Source organism: Scatophagus argus, chromosome 13, assembly GCF_020382885.2.
Source record: "Scatophagus argus isolate fScaArg1 chromosome 13, fScaArg1.pri, whole genome shotgun sequence".
Classification (NCBI taxonomy): domain Eukaryota; kingdom Metazoa; phylum Chordata; class Actinopteri; family Scatophagidae; genus Scatophagus; species Scatophagus argus.
The window spans coordinates 16728920-16750831 of NC_058505.1; the positions used below are offsets into that span (position 1 = coordinate 16728920).

The 21912-nt window shown below is 41.1% G+C and overlaps 2 protein-coding genes across 4 annotated transcripts; one reads left to right on the plus strand and one right to left on the minus strand.

Annotated features, from left to right (window-relative positions):
- Window positions 1-903: 903 nt before the first annotated feature.
- Window positions 904-8356, minus strand: LOC124069906 (protein zyg-11 homolog). Of its 3 annotated transcripts, none has more exons than XM_046409412.1 (14): window positions 8158-8355; window positions 7434-7599; window positions 6301-7100; window positions 5972-6112; window positions 4966-5142; window positions 4624-4688; window positions 4243-4342; window positions 3929-3979; window positions 3369-3530; window positions 3203-3250; window positions 2613-2813; window positions 2443-2495; window positions 1926-2023; window positions 904-1469 (listed from the first exon to the last, which is right to left on the minus strand). In XM_046409412.1, exons 1-14 carry the CDS (start codon window positions 8158-8160, stop codon window positions 1300-1302), a joined length of 2235 nt encoding a protein of 744 aa, XP_046265368.1. In that variant the 5' UTR covers window positions 8161-8355; the 3' UTR covers window positions 904-1299. The 3 variants fall into 3 exon arrangements, with proteins under 3 accessions (XP_046265368.1, XP_046265369.1, XP_046265370.1); XM_046409414.1 differs by having other exon boundaries at window positions 1293-1469; window positions 1926-1992; window positions 8158-8356; XM_046409413.1 differs by lacking the exon at window positions 3203-3250.
- Window positions 8357-10008: 1652 nt separating this feature from the next.
- Window positions 10009-20267, plus strand: LOC124068938 (angiopoietin-related protein 1-like). The gene is made up of 5 exons (XM_046407532.1): window positions 10009-10322; window positions 13403-14242; window positions 15721-15914; window positions 17019-17289; window positions 18780-20267. The coding sequence occupies exons 2-5, from the start codon at window positions 13441-13443 to the stop codon at window positions 18965-18967; spliced, it is 1455 nt and encodes a 484-aa protein (XP_046263488.1). The 5' UTR covers window positions 10009-10322; window positions 13403-13440; the 3' UTR covers window positions 18968-20267.
- Window positions 20268-21912: the final 1645 nt, after the last annotated feature.

The window sequence follows — 21912 nt, forward strand, 5'->3', positions numbered from 1 at the left end:
TGTGTCTCACGTATCACTTGAATATTGATAGGCTCTTTGAACCAGGGACAGAAACTTAAGACTTAAATTAACACAAAGCACGCTACCATTACCCCTTACTCCACATACATAACCAACACAAGTGCAATATCACCATGCATGCTATAGAATGACCTACAGCCCCTTGAATGCAGTGGCATTTCCGCACATTCCTAATGACTTGAACTTTTCAAGAGAGAATCACAACACATCACTTGACCTTTAATCCCACAGGACTACCACAATGAGATTAATGTTTAGGGGTTGAAGTGGTTGGTAAATTATGACCCTTGTATTCAGTTTACGCAGCTCTTTTCTAACAAACAGCTAACCCCCTAGCAAGGAGATTACTAACCTGGTTGAATCACAAGCATGCAAAGTCATACCCTATTTGGTAGATCCCTTTGATTTCCTTGGGGATTTTAAAATGTGAATCACGCAAATTTGACACTTAAAAGTTGAACATGGTGGTACAACTCAAATAATCATACAAGGGCTGTTAATCCACTTTTCAAAAGGAATTATTAATACACCAACTTAGAATAGACTGTGTGGATGCCTGCGAGCAGTTCTATTTTCCAGATGTTACATAAAATCTAATGAATTCAGAATGTAGGATACCAGGAGAGGGAGAGCAAGAGAAGAGATGAGAGGGAACTTATTTTAGAGCATGACTGCTTTGTAATGAGGCCTTCAGTGCAGACAGATAAACACAGTAGATTCATCCTGCTTTTGTGTTTTGCTATTTATCATGTACGAATCTAAACACCTGATGACTAAATATTTTACACAAACAGATCTTAAGAGCAAAACAAACCTGAAGCTTCAGTACCAAAGCACCCTCTAGTGACAGTTTTGGTTCTATGTGTGATTTACAACACAAGATTTAGGATCTCTAATTTCAGTTTATTTGGAACACTTCATCAATGTCAAACACTTTTGAACTTAACAGCTCAGAATGGGCCAAATAGTAGTTAGGACATTCACTATGATCTGTAAACTAATCTTAATCCTAATTTCTTAAGTTTTTAAAGGATTTAAAACTAAATTTAAAAGTTTTAAAGTTTAAGTTATAAGTAGATAATGATGGAAATATCTTTCCACAACCAATGATCATACTCTTTGTATAAAATATTGCATGGAATTTATCACATTAAATTCAAATTCCAAGAGGACTGACGTGAAATGTCTGTCCTTCAATACTGTAACTTCACATCTAGTACATTTTAGGTCCAGATCAAAGACACTAAATGAGATGCAATATATTTCTTTGCTCTTTTGTCAAGAGTTCTGGCTGTTGGAGGGCCCTGAGCGACTCTGATGTCGCTGTATCATATGCAATACGCTGTCTGATAGTCCTTTAATGTCACTGTGTGTGTTGGGATGTGCAGCCAAAGCCTTCAGAAGTTCAGTCACGCCCTCCTTCTCCAGCATGCTGCTGTAATGTGAAGCTAGAGGATAGAGAGAACATGAGAGAGAAACACAAGCTTACAGTTGTCAACACCCCCACCACTTGAATATTAATATCCTAGAGAAGTCTACATGAAACTATTTGACTTTATAGGGTGCCATATTTGTGGCAAATGTAAAATGATGAAAGAAAGAATATCAGTTGTATTTGAAATAAACTTGGGTACTGTTGGGCAGAACTCACGGCTATTTTCATTATTGATTAATCTTTTCTAACAGTCTATAAAATGTCAGCAAATTGTGAGGAATTTGAGGAATGTCCATTGCAGTTTCTCAAATTCAAGGTGACCTATTTGATGGGCTAAAAATAGCGATTTCATTTTCTGCATGAAAATGAATAAAATAAAGTTCTTCTGTTGAATGTGTATGCTGTCAATTCTCTATGCCAAATCGATCTAAATATGCGCTACCCACAGTAGTATGTTTGTGCGTCTTACTGTTCTGACTGCACACCAGATGTATGGCCCAGACTGCCCACAGCTGCACTCCTGAGGGCTGGAAAGTCTGAAGCAGAGGACAAAACGGATGGAACGACCTGAAATGTGGACATGAGGAGACAGTACACTGATATTCAGAAACATAAATAGTTTTGTTTTATTCTGAGCATCTTTTGGTTTGTTTTGTGCTTGAATTAACATCAATCTCAATATGGAACCACAGCAGATATCCAAATAAACTATACCAGGAATTACAATTGTGTTAATTCAGTGTTTCAAACCATGCATACACTGCAGACATTGCATCAACGACAAGAAAATATTATGTAAGAGTGTTAGGAGAAAATATAAGATGCATTATTAAAGGAAAACGATTTAAATAAAGCCTTACGCAACGTGTAGCTTTTGCATTTGACGTTGAATCAAACAGACAGGATGAATAAATGCATTAAAAAGACTATATTTTCTCTCTCTCTCTCTCTCTTTTCCTGTTTTGTGTAGCTTGTGTTTCTCTCACCTGTAGGAGACCATTTCTCTCTCTAGTTGGGTCCACGTTATTATGGAAGCATGCTGCAAAAAACAGAAAGACACTTTGAAAAGAGCCAAAGATGAATTGTACTGTCTGTTCAATGCAAACCGGCACCCGAAAAAACTGTGCTTCTCTCTCACACACACACAAACACACACCAGCTGCTTCAATATGGTGCTAAGGAGCTCGTCACCCAGAGTCCAGGTCTCTGGTCTGGAGGCGAGCTGGGCCAGGATCCCCCCTGCAAAGTAACGAACTCCCACCTCCACCTGGGAGTCCTGCAACAGGCTGAGGATGTGCTCCAGCAGATCCTCGTCCAGCAGATCTGCCTGTAACACCTCCACCTCAGCTATGTTGTTCTGGGATACAACAACAAAATTGATAGTGGTGATTACAGCAATAATAACATTGGCAGAAAGGGGTTAGGGCCTTTAGTTAGATGTCATTTCATTTCTGTGGATCCAATACTTGCATACTTCTATGTTGCCTCCAAATGTAAACAGGTGGGGGAATATATTAAAATGTTTGATCAAATTCCCAAATTTTGATGTTGCTTAATGTCACAGCATTAAGCCCTGGATATGGGAATGTTTGCAAAAGGAAAATGAGCATAAGCTGTAAACACTGGCCAATTACTTTTTAGTTTAAACAAAATGTGAATATGCAGTATTGTGGCACACATGGCACACAATCAAAAAACACATTCTGAACTAATAACGGCACATATGCAAACACACAATGAGCCCACCAGTAGGCCAAGAAGTTTCTGCTGAATGGAAGGTTCTCCGTAGTAAGACTGCAATGCAAAAAAGGGGACAGCATAAGAGGAAAAAAGGTTGTGTGTATGTCACCTTTTCTGTGGATGCATTTCTGAATTGATATATCAATGAGTGTGTTTTTGGAGACTCCTGTACCTCCAGAACCTCCTCATACAGCTCCAGGCCCTGGCATTCGATGAAATTACGAGCAGCGGTGGGCATCTCATCAGTCAGGTTCCACAGAGCACTCAGGGCAAACTTCAGAGTGGAGTCCACCACCCCCACCATGGCTTTCTGCTGCACAATAGCCAGCAGCTGCTGCAAGATGAAGGGAAGTGATAGAGAGGGACAAAGAGTCTAAGACAGCCAAAAATGAAAAGAATATCAATTTTTGCAAATAAATTTGTAATCATGTACAGGAACTGCTGGATTAAACTGCTTCCATATTATAGCAAGACGCTTGATGACATAAACAAGGGGAGAAATAAAGAGGTGATTTAATAATGGAGTAACAGTAAACCGAGAAGGACGGCTCAGTGGAGTAAAGGGACAAGGGGACTGCGTGAGTGTATATAGTGGGTAGGAATGGAAAATGTAACAGAGGAGAAAGACAGAGAGAGGGGAGGGAGAACTAGAAATACACTCATGCATATCTAGTGCTAAGTCGGGGATGTTGTGCAAGTTGGAAACTAAATACTCTAAAAGTGTAAAAGTACCTTCATAATGAAGACATCTGTGCCGAGCTGAGCAGTCTCCTCTATGGACAGCTGCAAATAAAACGAATAGATGAGTTCTTCTTTGTATTATTAACCATTTCCTTAAATGTCAAACAAGAACAAACAGCTTTTAATGCACATGGAAACTGGAAATTGACTGGACTAAATGAAAGCATGTGAAGCTGGCAGTTGAAATAGTGTCACAGAAGTGCAGGGGGTGACTGAGGCGCGGGGCTCTTAACAGGTGTGACTAACAGGTGCCGGACTATTTTCCTGCTGTACACTAATGCACAGTAAGTGAGTGGTGTCTTGACCTTGGCCACCAGAATGGAGATGACAGCCACAGCCAGCCTCTGAAGGGTAGGATCCTCGTGGCTGCTCAGCCAGTTAATCACCAGCGTGGCTGCTAAATACCTGAACCATGATCACATCGTGGGTATAAGAAAGACAGCATTGCAAAAACATGCCAGTGGTATTCAGACAGGCCTTGGGAAAGTCTTAGTCCAGGTCTGCACTTTTGCATCTGGAAGGACTATTTTCTTGGCGCTTGCATTTCAAGAGAAAATATATTTTAGCTGGATCGCAATTTGTTGGAAAAACACAACCGTTCCATTCTATGAGCGCACTGATTGTCTTGGCTAACACATGGTCTCAGGCTCATATGTCTTATTATAAGTGTGAAGAAGAAAACTAACTTGTCAAAAGGGACATCCTGAAGGATGTAGTCACTGCAGAGAGCCAGCAGACAGTTCTTCTGCATCTGGAGAGATGGAAACAGTTTATGACTTGAACAACCATATGAGTGTAAGAAAATATGTGGGTCTATGCATGTATGAGGTATTATAAAGTATCTACAAATACTATCTGAAGGTGGCAGAATGGAAGCTGCAACCAAAGGCACTAAAATGAAGTCTGAAATCTGAAAAATGTCAAGCCAGCTGGTAGCAACAGAACCATTGTGTGACACATTTTGCGGTTTTGTAACTACACAATTTTGTAACTGATCTGTAATCTGAGACATCGACTCGTTCCCTGACCTGCTGGTGGTTGGGGAAGGTCTTCATGGCGTACAGGAGCTGGGTGACAGTGGAGCTAAGCAGGCTCACAGGCATGGCCTCTGCCAGGTCCTGAGTGGTCAGGTTGAACACACATGCTGTGGCCACCAGGTAGACATGAAGGGAGGTCGGGTGGCTCCGCATCCCGCTCAGCACCAGCTACAGCAAGATTTATGACATAATCAGATATGTTAACCAACTATTGTTGGGATTTTAAGACACCCAGGAAAGACCAGTTATGGAGTAGTGAGGAGAGTGATGTATGCTCTTCATTTGCAACCGGTTCACTGAAACTCCACCAGCAGAGGACAGCAATGGACAGGGCATCTTCCAGATATTATTAGTGTGTATACCTCCAACTTCATAAAACTACTCAGCAAGCCAGCTGTGAAGTTGCTTTGTGCTATGTATCTGTAATGCTGCACTAGACAGTGCCTCCTCACGTCTAAATGCAGTGGTAATAATATCAGGTTGAATGACATCTTGTGCTCTAAAGCAGTATGCTCAAAGTGAGATAAAAAAACTTATCCTTGCAAAAGGAATGACACTTTAATATAGTCAGGAGGGTCACTGCTGACATGTGTGAATGTTGTGACATTGCTTAAAAAAAGAGAAATATGAGCAATCATACGATCATACATATTTTCAACAATCCCCCACATCAACCACCATTACCTAGAAGAGAAAAATAACAGGAAAACATGAACAGGAAAAATTATCACCCAAATTGTCTATTTTAAACATCAATCAGAGTGTGCAGACTGACTTTCTGTCCCTGTTTTCCTATGCAGTGAAGGATTACAAGTGGCATTTTCGATGTGCTCAAGCATTGAATGTTATTTTAGAAACATTATCAGCATTCTAGATTTAAACAGTTACATTTTTGAGTAATCATAACCAATAGAAATGATGGCAGAAGTGACAAAAGTAAGACCTGTGTTTTAATAAGTAGGACTTCAGAGCGCAAACACAGTGCTAACTGTAGTACCTTGAGCATATCTGGTCGTGGTTTGTCAATGTCAGTGATTAGGTTATAGAGATGGAAGAGGGCCTCTCGTATGAAACACTCACGGTCACTGTACCTTCTCAGGGCCTCACACACCTGGTTCTCATTAGCCTCTCCAGTTACCTGAACACACACAGCAGATCAGCTCTGTCACAGAGACAGAAAATGCAGCAGGCAGATTCAGTACGTATACAAACAGAGCCTCAAGTCAGACAAATGAGAAGCTTATGTGAGAGTTAAGCTCATATGTCTATCCATAATACTCTCTGCCACAAAGCTCAGTATGACATCAACTCTGTCAAGGTCCTTACTTTTAGGTTTTTCTGTGAAAACAGGGCGTCACAGGAACTAGTCCCAGTGGCTAGCAGGCCAAAGAAGACCAGTCCATTCCTGGCCTCCACAAATGCTCTGACTGCTGCTTCAGTGATTCTCTTCCGTCCAGAGATATCTAGAGAAACAAGGGAAGGGAGAACCTGGGGACTTCCCTCCAGAAGTTGCCGCACTGTCTCATCCCCATCTCTCCCATCACTATCATCCACAGCAATATGGTCATCTGAAAAGTCCAGATGCCTTAGAGCCAGAAGTTGGCTGAGGACAAAGAGCAACCTGGCAGGCGACATGTCTAACTGTCGCAGCCGGTGGGCAATCAAAGATATCAGGGTGTTCTTGCAATTAAGGAGTGCTGTGAGGTTTGAGACTGCGCTGCAGGAAATATCCAGGCTCTCCAGGTGAGGGAGAGAGCAAACATCCTCAAGGACAGCATCAGTCAGGTCTGTGTTGGCGAGGTTGAGAGTTCTCAAGCCCTGCAGAGAGCTGAAGCCAACATAGGGCCCTCCATCCTCAACCAGAGACTCCCAGTCCAGACGTAGTCCATTGAGGGACAGCCTCAGCAGGCTGGATCTGCACTCTGGGTTGGAGGCCAAGCCTGAGATGATGTTAGCCCCAGTGAGACCCCCAGAGACCCAGGAGGCATCCAGTTCCTGGAGCCGGTGAGGGCAGAGGGCCAGGAGAAAAGCTTCTGCAGACACTGGGCAGCAGCGGATGGACGCTCGGCGCAGACGGAGTTCTTTGCAATTTCGGAAAATTCCAACAGTTGTGTCATTCAGTATTCCTTGTAGGGAGAAGCAAACATGGGGATGTTGTAGGAAAAGTAGCACCAGTTTAGCCACATTTTTGTTTGTGGAATAGACTTTTCCCAACATTTCAGCCTGGCATCATTCACTGTACTAATAAATCATGTGAGGATAGGGCAAGTTAAGGATCACGATATTCTAACACTGTAAATAAGTTTTGTTTATACAGGAAGTTGTGTGTTTTGTCACATTTATCATGGTGTGAGCTTATTCGTTCTTTTTCTACAACTTGCCAAGACTACTGTCACGTGGTGGCTACAGTTGCTCTCAGTACTGATGCTGTTGGAACCTTTTCTGTCCTCCTCACTTACCTTTAGTTGCCATCTTTTGCAGTAACTGGTCAACCATCTCCTGTGGGAAGAATGGGGCCCGGCTGAGGCACATGGAGCCGTCTGTTCGCCTGCTGCACAGAACGTCCAGGCTGCGGCACACCTGAGCCAAGCAGAGGTCGCACAGGGCCTGAGGGCCCTCAGAATCCTGCAATAGGTCCACACGTTATAAGCTGTTGGATAGTTACATATCGGCACTGAGGCAATCATTTTAAAGGAACTGTTCACCCAAATTACACAGAAAACATTACATTATACTGTATACTGAAAAACAACCATTATTAGGGTTATTCATGCTTATGTATTCTAAATAGTGTAATATATCTATGCAATAACATTATAGACATGATTTCTAGGTTTGGTTTATTCTCGTTCTTGTTCAGTACATGTGTGGAGCACATTTAGGCCCTGACTTTTGTCTCCCTTCTTCCTTCTCAACAGATGCACCCTTGACACAGGATCTCTAACGGCGCTGAGTCTAATTTTATCCGCAGCAGATGAAGCGCTGCACTAAAGTAAAGCCCGTTTAAATCACCTAATCCGAGCGGTCTCTGCAGGGCACGGTGAACAAAAGCAATTCCTTGCAAGTCCAACAACCCGGTGTAGTATATGTGCTTTGCAGTGCTAAGCGTTTGTCATCGACACAAAGATAATGAAAAGAAAACAAGGGCAACATTTTATAAAGAGGTGACAGGTTCAAACTCACCATGCTAGGAAAGTCAGTCGACAGGAAAATTAAAAAAATAATAACAGTAACGGGTCAGTCAGCAGATATTTGAGTTAAAAGGCGTCATTGTTTTAATTAATTTCTCCGCTTTCGATAAAAATTATGAAGTCTTCTGTTTTGATTACAGTCGTTGCTGCTGACGGTCGAGTGTCATCTGTCACAATATGACCGCTTCCTATTGGTCAGCACGCGTGACGTCACCTGTAGTTTGTTTGAAGGTATGCTAGCTTGTTCATTTATGCTACAAGCTATGGTTTCTGTCTATCTATCTATCTATCGATCGATCGATCTGTCCATTGTACTTCCTGGCTCATTCATACTGGTAGTGTTTTTATTTAGGATTAAACAAATGGTCACAACTATGAATTTGGAGGTAGCAATAAACTTGTTTAGCCACAAGGAGGGGCTCACAGAGAGAACTTGATTTTAGTGTGACAGCTTATTTTAGTTACACTGAACTGTGAATATTCAATACTAAACAGTTCATTCCTGACTAATAATAATTTTATGAAAAGGGAGTTTATAAAGTCATTTGACAGACAAAGCAGAACCAGGATACTCAGGAAGACAATGAAAATACAAAGACCCAAACTTCATTTCTACATGAAATCATAAATTTTATCAGCAGTGACGTAAACAGACTTTCTCAGGGCAGAGACGAAACAAGAATGCAGGTGTGCAGGGGTGGAGGGTGCATCTATAAGTCCATTTACATGGAGTGGAGAAAGATCTTGCCATACTAAAACGTCTGTCTAATGTGACATTAGTGCACAGATGTAGCATGGAAGTCCTGTTTAAATTAAAACTTTTTAAAAAGATGCATTGTAGACCGAAGAGGTAAGTGTATCAAACATTTCACAAGACAACAGCCAACATTTGTCAAAAGTAAGAAAATGAAACATAACTTTGTGTAATTTTTTTTCTCATATCCTTCTCTTGGGACTGCTCAGATTTATCTTGGGAAACACTGATCTACAGAAGGCCTTATTAGGTGTGGTGTGGTTACATATAAAGATTTACAGGCATGGGTTGAATTTTAACAAAATTTGATTTTTTTTTTCTTCCTCCAAATGTTTAATATTAAATTGGACAACCTCTGTTATTTAAAACCAACAATCTAAGAGACACACTCTCTCAACCACGCAAACACATATTATGACACATGTATGAGTCACTTGCAAGCACACATACACTAATACATCATAAATATTCTGCCTTGATTGCTCATAAGAAAATCTGTCCTCCCACATGCCGAGGTATTTCTCCCCACGCAGAGAATCCCCATGCACCAAAGCCTGTGCTTCTGCCTCAATCCAAAACATTTAGCTGAGGGGTGTTTTTTGTCTGCAAAGCCCTCTGCATATTGTCCTCATAACCAAATAAACACAGCTGCCAATAGCTCAGGGACTGTTGCATGAGACACACACACGCATCCCATATACGGAGCAAACACAAAAGAAATGCTCACATCCAAAACAGGCCTACTATATGATTTGCTACTGGATCACTAGAATCACTCAGTCATTAGATTAGAGCTGATAGGAAACAGCTTTGTGAAAAGAAATTCTTAGTCTATGAGAAATGGTAGTTATATGAATGAAGCTGACAGATGTGTGTGAAAGAAAGAAAGAAAAAGAGGGTTTATATGCTGTCTTTGACTTCTACAAGACAAGTAGTGTGTGCGAGAGACAATACAACATTTTTCAGAATCACATGATGACAGATTTATTTTGAATGTGAGTGTCTTCACCACTGTTGCTGACTCCCAGCCAATTTCTGATTCACCGCTTAGTTTTTCTTCTGTGGTGTAACTTTATATCAGGAGGAGTTCTTCCCAAACTTTACACGACGTTGGAGAGGAAGGGAGGGCCATGCTCTGCTTCTGCTCAAACTACAGAGAAAATCACACCATCAGCCTTCCTCTTTTCTGTATATGGACCACCCTCTACTGTTCTCCTACTGGACAGTGTTTGCTTCTGCCACAGCTGTATGCAGGCCTGCATTCTCAATGAGAGCGAAGACAGGGGGAGACTCAGTGAGAGGAGGGGAATGGAGAGCATGAACCTGCTTTGGAAACACAACTGAGACGCCAAACTGGGTCTTACCTGCACCTCCTGAACTGCTGACTGAACACACACACACGGGTAAGAGTTTTGAATGCTGACATCAGGTTATTTCTGATTGAGATGAAATGATATGACATGTTTTTATGCTTTGGAAAAGTATTCAAACTGCTGAAACTTTAGATCTTACTACTTTTTACATCACTTGATATAGAACAGTAAAGTTAGGTTGGAGTCCTCATGACTGCATAATGATTGCTAAATGCTGAAATTAAAAATAATTAGAGCATATTCAAGCAATTTACATTTTATGTACCTAAATTCCATAAGTACATCTGGTGTAAACTCCATGGTCATAGACACAATGTACAAAGTTCATGCATCATGTGGTCACCTCAGCAGATGGACCTAATCAGTGGAACCATTAGAATAACTTGTGGAATAATTGGCACAGTCCTGAAATCTGATGGCCAAGGGCAAAAGCCACAAATCCAGAATGGAAAAACTGGATTTTTTGACTTGAATTTGACTTGCAATATATTCATGCTGTATGTTGAAATAAAGAAAATAAAGAAGGGACACAGCTGCAGTATTCACAGGCATAAACTTTTTTAATGTAAAAGAAAATCCTTTAATTGAGGAGCTTACCAGTGGACAGTTAGAGCTCAGTAGCAATACTGAGAGCCAGAGAGACTGGCAGCGTCCGCATGTTCTCCTGGGCAGGGAAAAGTAGATACTGTAAAGTTTGACCTGTCTGGTTGCAAGGAGTGCATTAATATAGATGAGGTGGCTGGATCTGGTCAGGTCTGGCTCTCAGCGAGGACAGGAAAAAAAATGCCTGTTTTGTAGGTCAACAAAAAACACGGCTGCTGCGGCAGACTTGATGAAGACCAGCAGGGTGTGAACGTCAGAGAAACCTGATGGTAATAGCTGCAGATGAGATTCACAGCCCTGGCCGAGGAGCCTCTGTGTAAACACTGTCACCCCTGTCAGGCCAGGCCCTGTAAGATTCATATTGTGGTGTTGGAGCCGTGCAGACGGGCCAATTGCTGAGGCCGAACTATGGAAGGGGATGACCTGTGATTACGGAAAGACAGGCAAAAGTCTACCATGGCTAATAATAACTGACTGACAGTGCCAAGGTGTTTCTGAGCTCTGACAATTTTCCTAAAAGTGTCTTTCCCTTTGCCCTCAGATGGTTTATAATCTGTGATAATAACAAACTGTAGCTTGCTCAATATGGTAAAGCTACAATACAGACCCCGGGGCATTTCTTGCTGAACTTTCAAGCCTGTTATTATAAATTAATGTTGGCTTAGACAGTTTCTTTCAGTGAAAAGGACACTGTTTATGAAAACACAAAAAGTTGATGTTATATATATGTCCCTTGAGATGAGAATGTTTTTTTTTCCTTCAACAATGATAAAAGAGTACTGTTCCACTACAGCAGCAGTTTGAGTTTAGGTAATGTTCTGGGATCTGTCCCATTAACTGTGGTCAGGACTCTTCAGTGCAACTAAACATCAAGAGGAGACCACAGAAATGATTCAAAGCTGCTGCTGTCTCTTTCTTGGAATCATTTAATTCTGCCTCTTTGGCATCTGTTAAAATCCTCCAGAGATTTGTTTTGATGAGCTCTGCTGTGTAGTGGAGCCTGTCAAGAGCATTAGATGAAGGTTACTTAACCTCTTTGGCCATACCCACCAGACTGCCTTCTGGTTGGATTTGGCTCGACTGCCAAAATCAGCCTGAAATTGGCTCATCATCGGCTCCACTTCCAGATCCAAGCCTTGGTGCTGAATATGAAAGATCATTCCCTTAGTATGTATTTCTGAACGTCACCCACCCCTGCTCCATTCGTTGTGCTGTCAAAACCAATAAGATCAAAACACAAGCATTCCTTCCAAAAATAGGCTCCAGAAAACATTACTCATAAATCAGGGATTCCTGCTCCCCCTGCTGCTCCTCAAATACATCAATTTCTTTTATTTCTAACCAAATTCAAATTTATCTTCTTGTACCAGCCAGGCAGAAATGGCAAGAGTTAAAATGGATCATTGAGGCCCAATTACAACCAACCTGCTGGCTTCTTACTGATATACACCACTCACCTCATGAATCAATTAAAGATTAGGAGTGAATGCAGTCTAATTAGATTGATGTTTTCAATGCCATCAATGGGCATATTAACTCAACTTTCTTTAAAAATCTTTTCATTTTCATGGAAATCTTGCCAGACCCGTTTAGCATGCGAATCCTCCACATGAGCCAGTGCAGGCAGAATAAATGTCTATGAGCTAGGTTCATGGAAGGTCTGAGTCTAGAGATCTACAGAAATATGAAAAACAGATCCCGGCACTTGCCCACACCCAGACACCTGATACAGATGTGGTAAGAACTGTAATGAAAGAGAACCCAAGAGAGAATGTATTGAAAATATAAGTTAGGATAACAGATTTGTGGTGGGTGGGTGGCACTGCTCTTATTCCACCACAAGTGTACCAGAAGGCACATAATATCAAGGGGAGGTGATTGTAGATTGTGTGTGAAACCAGCTGTGCCTTACCACAGTCTGCTAGTTTTCACTTTACATTTTAATGCTCACTTACTTCATAATTAAACAACACTCTTGTGTTATGCTGGGTGTATGCACTCTTGTGCATAATCCTCTGTGCTGCACATTGGCTCGCCACTGTTGTCCAAAACCTTCCAAGAATCCAACTATGAGCCCCACTGTTGCGCTTGAGTCCATAGCCAGGCTAAGAACAACAACACGCTGATATGTTCACAATGGTCACATGGTAACATGTTGATGTTTAGCAGGTATTCTATTTGCCATGTTTGGCATCAAAGTTTAGGACCTGTGCACGCTAACATGTGCTAATACAAAATATAGCTGAAGTTAAACATTGGTTCAATTTTGAGGGGCATGTGAATGTGTGCACCAAATTTCATGGCAATCCATCTAGTAGTTGATATATTTCACTCTGGACCAAAGCATCATTGCTGTCAGTGCCACCAGCACCATGGTCAAAAATGAAACTATGCATGAATCAGTTTACAGACTCATGTTTTTATGGGATTTACTGACAGTTAGTGATAGACGAACGGCAAATTTTTCCTTAAGTAAAATGATCTGCACTTCTCATTCCTTTTAATAGATCTTGAGCTTTTTTTGGTGATAAAGAGAGCAGCAACCATGGGACCCGGAACATGGAGCCTATTTATTCTGTTTGGCCTGTCTGTCTGGAGCAACAGCCAAGCCCTCACTAAGAACCCCATCCTCTCCCGGATACGAAGAGCTCCAGAGGCCAACGGAGAAGGCAAGAAGTGCTCCTACACCTTCCTGGTCCCTGAGCAAAAGATCACAGGCCCAATCTGTGCTGCCCGTGGTTATTCAACTGACAAGGACCGAGTGACACGCCTGGATGTGGCTGCAGTGCGTGACCTCCTGTCAAAGCAGCGTCGGGAGATGGAGACTTTGAAGCTGGTGGTGGATGTGGACGGCAACTTGGTGAATGAAATGAAGCTGCTGAGGAAAGAGAGCAGGAACATGAATTCCAGAGTGACCCAGCTCTACATGCAGCTGCTGCACGAGATCATCAGGAAGAGAGACAACTCACTGGAACTAGCACAGCTGGAGACACGCATCCTTAACGCCACCACTGAGTCACTGCGCTTGGCCTCCAGGTACAGGGAACTGGAGGCCAAATACGCAGCCTTGTCTGCAGTGGTGAACAACCAGTCAGTGCTGATTGGGACACTGGAGGAACATTGTATGCAGGTCTACAGCCGGAGGCATGAGCAGTCACCTTTAGGACCTCCACTTGTGCAAGTGGTACCTGAGAACATTCCTGTTAATGTGCCACGTTTCACCAATGAGATCCAGAGAGACAACACACGAGGGTTTGCGCGCGAGAGAGGTTCTCGCTCTGGGCCATCACCCACCAGTGGCACCCTGGAAGATCAGAAACCTCCGCAGAGAAACTTCAGTACTGAAGGTAAGGGAGTGAAAGAATGAGTTAGTCAGTCATCCATCCATCCATCCCATCATTAGTTTTTATTAACTGATTCATTGATTCGGTCACAAAAATCCAAAAGAGTCATGGAAAAAAAGGCCAACCAAAGTAAATTAACAATCACTGGCTGTGAATGGCGGTACAGGTGGGCCAGAGGCCTCATTTTCAAAGGTTAAAGATTTGCAAATTCAGCTGGAACTGTTCTCCCCATTCAAACACAAACACAAACCAGGATGGAAATAAAAATAAAAAAAGGTCTCAACTGAGGCAAGGGACTTAAAGTAAAGCAAAGAAAGGTTAACCAGCGTAATTTTGCTCATCAACAGAAATTCCTGACACATTTAGAATTCCCTCATCCAAGAATAATAAAGTATGTAGGATGTCAGTGCAGCTGTGTATGAAAATGATCCTTTACAAGATTGTTCCATTGCATGAGAGATGCAGACAAAATCCAGACTGGCATGACAGACTCCTGCAAAGCACACAGTAGGGGTACTTCTGGTATACTTCATGAGGTGAATTGACTTTACCTTTACTATATTAACCTGGGAGAGGGTCACTCGCCCTTTAAATAAACCCACTGATTTATATGCTGTTATTTAAAAATATTGTAAAGACAATGTTGAAGTACCTTGAAAAAAGGCAGACATTAGTCACAGCGGGCTGCAAGATTGATTTTCATAATTTTGCCCTCAGATGAATTTGCAAATGAAGAAATTTATTATTAAAGTGACTTAATTAGCCCCATTCTCCTCTACTGTTTTGGGAGGACATACTAAGAAAATTTATCTTTGTGGACCAATATAAATGTGTTTTATATTACTCCATCTGCTTATCTAATTTTGTTTTTGTTCTTCTCCTCTGTCAGATAGTGACTTCACATTAGCTTAAACTGCTTGCACTTATATTGCTGTCTCTTTGTTTTGGCACTATAGAATAGAATAGTCTTTATTGTCATTGTACATGGTACAACAAAATTGTAGCTAGACTGCCCTATAAAGCCAATAGTGACTAAGTACTGATTGACATATATAAAGATGGGCAACGTGTCTCCTACTCCTTCAACTGTACAGAAAAAAAGTCATAATATCTGGGATATGAGCACTCCCCCTCATTTCATCCCCTTTTTATAGAATAAAATAACTAAGTAAAACCAAACCTACCTGAAAAATGAACACTTGAACATACATCAACATGATGAGACCTACCTAATGTGACAGAAACCATTTTTGGAAATAGGCTTAAATTTAAGTTAGGCCATGTTCCATCTATTAAATGAAGAGTGAGTGTGTGTATGTGTGTGTGTGTGTGTATTTAGGGGTGGGGGGTTATGGCATATATTAGAGCCAGTCACCAGGGGTGATGATTGAAATGTTTATGCTTTACTTTTCCTATGTATCTGTTAATTTCATACCATCTCTGTCTCTTTCTTTATTATTCTTTGCCTCTTTTTCCCTCAGGACCATTCAGAGACTGTCTTGAGGCGCAAGAAGTTGGCCACAGCACCAGTGGCATGTACCTGATCAGACCAGACGAAACAGAGAGGCCAGTTCAGGTCTGGTGTGAACAGGATATAGACAATGGGGGCTGGACCATTATCCAGAGCAGGAAAGATGGATCTGTTAACTTCTTCAGGAACTGGGATAACTACAAGGTGATGATAATGACACTTCTCCTGCCCTACCTGTCTTATTTTCTCCACTCATTTTCTGAGCCAACCAGAATATTTGACTCATCCAGAGACAATAGGGATTCCTTTATATAATCCACCTGGAGGAGCCATCTTGAATCTTTGAGAATAATTTGTAGGCCAGAATCCTTGTATTTTTCATTTACTGTAAAATATAACGCCTTGTCAGCAGCACTATTTGTCCAAGGTCATTTAGTTTGAAATTCCCATTATGAAATATGAGATGGCCCACTAGGAAGGCATGTTCCACAGCTCAATCTTGCAGCCGTTTCTTTCCAAAACCACTACTACTATGCCGCCTTCCTGGATGGATGGCTGGTTGGCTTACTACACCACACCATATAGCTCCTCTCATCAAAGCTCTGTGAGAATGTGAGATGGAGTATATCGCTGCTGGCAGCCTCTGGGATCCAGTGTTCCATTCAGCCCAGCCAGGCTTGTGCATGTGTAACTGGAAGCTAAATTGCTCTCTTCAACATTGATTTGCCTCTGCGCTCTCCCACACAGTCACCACATGTGCACACAGTCCCAGAGAGGAGGCCACGGACTGAAATCCTACATCATTCATCATCTGCTGGCTCACCCAGTTAATCCACAATCACAAACCTCAACCTTCTCTACCAAGTGAAGGGTTCTGGAGGCACATGGCCAGACATAGATTGCTTGCGGTTATTCAACACAAGCGCCCAGGCCAGTTTCGCCATTAGCTGTGATCTGCGGGATCTGCAGGGTTTGAGTGATGAACTAGCATTCTGAAGATGGATGCTTATTTTCCAGCATAAACTCTACAACATGTCTTTCTCAGGAATGGCAGACCAAGTGGCATTCTTTTGCCACATTGTTTTTTTCTTTTGAAGTTTTCTAGTTTGTCTTAACTACAGAACCAAGCAAAATGTCATCAAAAAGAAATTTCACATTTGTTCTGTTACAATCAAACAGAGAACCAGAAGGTTTTATATTCCCAAACAATTCTCATGTTTCTAAACTCCTCAGGCTACCACATTAAAAAGAAAGCATTATTTTCTCTAATGTTTCTTTAAAGTTCCTTTTAATCTTCCTTTGACTCAGAGCGGCTTTGGCAACATAGATGGGGAGTACTGGCTCGGTCTGGAAGCCATCTACAAACTGGGGAGGCAAGGGGACTACAAGCTGCTGGTGGAACTGGAAGACTGGATGGGCAAGAAAGTCTACGCTCAGTACAGCAGCTTCCACCTGGAGCCCGAGAGCGAGGGTTACCGCCTGCGTCTGGGCACCTACCAGGGCAACGCCGGGGACTCCCTAAGCAGTCACAACGGCAAACAGTTCACTACTCTGGACCGAGACAAGGATGCCTTCTCAGGTAAAGTCCCTTTGTGCTCCTGCAGCATGTAGTCTTTTCTTGATGTCCATCATGATAATTTACGCAAATTTCAAGCTTTTTCCTTTACTATTGGAAACTTGGAATTATAGAGTTCCAGCTGGTATTAAGCTTTAAAGTTTTCACATCTTACACAGCAAAACAAAGTTCTGTTTTATTGGTAAAAATGAGAAACCCTCAAGATAGTCTAATAAAAGAAACATCCCAACACATTTTGCTTTTCTCAAACTGGTGGATTGCAGATCATTCATACGTCACCTGGAAACCCATAATGCCTTAGCAGTTCAATGACATCCCACAGGAAGTAGATAATGATAATGATGATATCCACTGGGAGTGGAAAAAATTGTGCAACATCATCTCTGTTACTTTCCAGCAATCCACCCCATTCTCCAAAAAGTGAGATGTCTTTGTGCCAACCAGCAAGTATTATTTTTTTTATAAAACTATTATTTGTATTGATTTTCCCATAGAAGAAATCACACACACAGAGAAAAAGAAAAAAAACAAACACAAAAGACATCTGGATGGCCCTTTCTCTACGAAATGTTTTAATCTATCTACATTCTGTTATCTCTCTCATCATCATTCCTCTTAAGCTCTTACCCTTTGAGTGAACTGTTTCATATCATCTTGTACTGTCTCTTTGCAATAATATTTTTGCAAGCTCCAAATAAGACTTTCTGTTTTCTCATAGCACACATCCTCCTGTAACGTTACCAAAGAACAGTACCATAGATGGCCTAGCTATGGTAGAACATCTGTCCAAAACAATTTTAGGACAAAATCAAAATACAAGGGTGTGGTCTACATTTAGTGCCCTATCTCATTGACTCTGCGGTGGTTGTGCTCTAGACAAGTATTTGCTCTTAATTTTGTGTGTGTGTGTAATGAGGAATATAATTACATTCTCTCCAAATAAATCAAGGTCTTCTAAACTGTTTTGCTCGCCAAATATCTTCACATCTTCACACCTAGTTCTTTTTACCCATTTCTGCTTTATGTAAAATGATGTATTTCCTCTTCTCCCCATTAGATAGAGACTTATGTTATACAGTATATTATATTGGTGATGTATATATTTTTCTATATTTCGAGTTATAAAAAAACACTCCATTTTTATTTGTTTATGTAATCTTTGAGGCAAGGAACATTAACATTTTATGCAATTTAGATCATTATTGTACTTTCTGGGATTCATCCTACTGATATAAAAAAAGTAGCTTGATACAACACAAATTTTTGAACATTTTTGAAGTCATATGTTGTGTTTTCACACAGCTTTGCTAACAAGCTAGCTTACACACTCCTTGCCACAAGCAGAAGGTGCCAGAGGTGATAGCAAATGCAAATTGGAAATCAGTGGCTTTCCTTGAAAATTCTGTCAATGTGACGATCAAGTGCAGTTCTTTGAAAGATACTCTCTCTTAAAAACATCCTCACAGAACTAATCACCATCCTTCCTGTTTCAGGTAACTGTGCCCACTTCCACAAAGGAGGCTGGTGGTACAACGCTTGCGGCCAAACCAACCTTAACGGTGTCTGGTACACCGGAGGCGTTTACCGCAGCAAATTCCAAGATGGGATATTCTGGGCCGACTATGGTGGTGGCTTCTACTCCATGAAGTCTGTCCGTATGCTGATCAGACCCATAGATTGAGGAGATACTGTAGGTCAGACTGGTCCAGGAGTGGATATGGAGGCCAGGGCAAACTTGAACCTCATTCTAAATTATGACTGTACCAGTCATCAGTGACTGGTTGATTTTAAATAAACGAACTACATTATTGGAGATTGCCAGCAATCAGTAGTGACTTGAACTGCCTCCTGTAACAGATGTGGACTCTGAGTGAACATTGTTCTTTTTATTTTATAATAGATGCACATATAGAAGGATTTTGCAGAACCCAACTATTTATAGTAAGCCATACAGCAACAGTAACCACCAAAGTAAGAATCACTGCCAACATTTTGCAGCCTAAATAATGCAGTCTGTTCATTTGATTAAGAGAATGTAGTGTTTTCCTCATTACTAGTTCACCCCGTGGAGAGGAGATGCCGCAGTGTGACAGAACTTCACTGGTATTGATTTCATTCATAAGATTTAGTATCACAGGATATAAATGCAGTTCTTCCCATCTTGCCAAAATAAACATGTGGGGCAAACAGTCTTACATGGTTTTTAACTTGTGCTGTAGCTGCTGGGAGCTGGAAAGTACATTTATTTAAGAGCTATATAGATTTATGTAGACTCTGAATCCACCTCCCGATCTGTAGAAACCAACACCTCAAGGAGTTGAAGAAAGGAAGGCAGTTTAAGTTTTATGTGCATTTGATTACACAAAAACATGACTGATTATTATTTCTTCGTACACTTAAATGGACATTTATACTGTATGTTAAACTACTTTCTCCGAGCACAGATGTCCAGAAACGATAATTTATGTATATGATTAACTTATCATAACAGTAAAAAGGGCCAGGCGTCCTGAGGGAACAGTAAATGATCCTACAGAAAGTAGAGCTAATTTCCTCCACTGTGTATATGACAATCATTCTCGAAGTGTGCTTGCACGTCTGGAAATTGCAGTTATATGTTTCTCTCATTTGGCTGTTGATTAAATTTCAGTATGACTCTGGGAAATACAAGAATTGTTGGGAGGAAAAAAGATGGAATTACGTTTTGTTTTGTGTGGTTTTTGAGCACGAAAAATATGCCGACCAAGCGTGTTGAGAGTCATAGGCACTGAGACAGACAACGAGAAACACATTGCTGAAAGCCAGACAGGATGGAGAAAGGAAAAGAAAGGACGGAGGGGAGGGGATGAACTAGGATGGAACCAGTCCAAATTTCCAAATTAACCCCCCCACCCCCTTCCTTTTAAATACAGAGAATTTTACATTCTTTCCACACAAAAGTGCTTGAACTGTATGTTTTCATAAAAAATATCTTTCACTGACGAAGTCATGGGTGCCTGCACTCTGTAATCACTGGTATGGAAGCAAAGCAACATCTTTTAGGGGGGAAACCATCCCAGAGGAGAGGGGGGCCAAGGGGTTTGAAGTGGTGCGTTTGCTCAAACAACAGCACTGCATCTGCAGCCTTTTGAGCCCAAAATAGATGCTCATATTGTGTTGTGTCTTTTTTCTTATTGGCCACAATGGCCCTCACACCCATCTCTTTAACAAACTTTTATAAAGTGACAAAACAGAAAGCTGGGATGCTGGTCACACACAGCTGGACATGGAACCATGTTTATGAACATGTAAAAAAAGTGGCGTCTAATAAAAATGGCATTATAATGTTAAATTTAAACTGCAATAAAAGCTCACACCAGTGAGTCACAATACTTGGCAGAACAATATTACGCAACTACCATGCAGTCAATAAATGGGGAATGCTTAAGATCACATTAACATTCAGTGGAACTCCTTTCATGTGCCATACTGATTTATACTGTTAACCAAGTCATACATAGTGCATGACTTGTTTGGCTTTGTTAAGACTGTGCACATTCCAAGCTTTATCTTGTGGGTGTGAGTCATGTAGACGAACTGGTGTTGTTTGAATCAAACAGATACTCTGAGTTTTCTTGGAAATATGTTTTATGACTGAAATTGTCAAGCGCAATTGTGTGTAATCACACAGCTCTCTAAAATATGCATGGATGTGTGTGTGTTTTATCAGAATCAGAACCAGAATTCCTTTATTTAACCGTGAGGGGAAATTCTTTTTCCTTACAGGCATTGCAATTTGCAATTTTCCCAACAAAGACAATGAAAAATGAATCAATAGAAAAAACAGAAAACAAAACAGAAAAAAAATTAAAAAATAAAATAAAATATTAGATATTTATGTTGAAAAAGTTGTGAGGAGATAGATGAATGCATTGCAGAGACAAGTGGTGTGGATGACTGGATAAAGGAAATTCATCAGTTCAAATCTGGCTCTAAAGGTGAACCATACTATATGGACAAAAGTATTGGGACCGGCCATCATACCAACAGGGACTTTAATGACATTGCATTCTAAATAGCTTTTCAGCTATAACAGCTTCCACTCTTCTGGGACGGCTTTCCACAAGATTTTGAAGTGTTTCTGTGGTAATTTTTGCCCATTCATGCAGTAGAGCCTTTGTGAGGTCGGGCACTGATGTTGGACTAAAAGGTCTCTGTTCCAGTTCATCTCAAAGGTGTTGGATGGGGTTGAGGTCAGGGCAACACTAAACTCATCCAACCATGTCTTTTGTTTTGTGCACTGGGACACAGTCATGCTGGAATAGAAAAGGATCTTCACCAAACTGTTGCCACAAAGTTGGAAGCATAGCATTGTTCACAGTGTCTTGGTGTGATGAAACATTAAGATTTCCCTTCACTGGAAGTGAGGGGCCGAGCCCAACATCTGAAAAACCGCCCCATCCCAATACTTTTGTCTATATATTGTACATGACTCTTTTCCATTCTTAGTGTTCCACTTCCACTCGTACATTGGATTTTCAGCTACTTTAAGGATCAGTTTGTCATACAAATAAGAAACAGATCGATTGTAAAATAAGAAGATTCTTGTGTTTGTATGGTAAATGTCAAGCCAGCAGGACGTTAGCT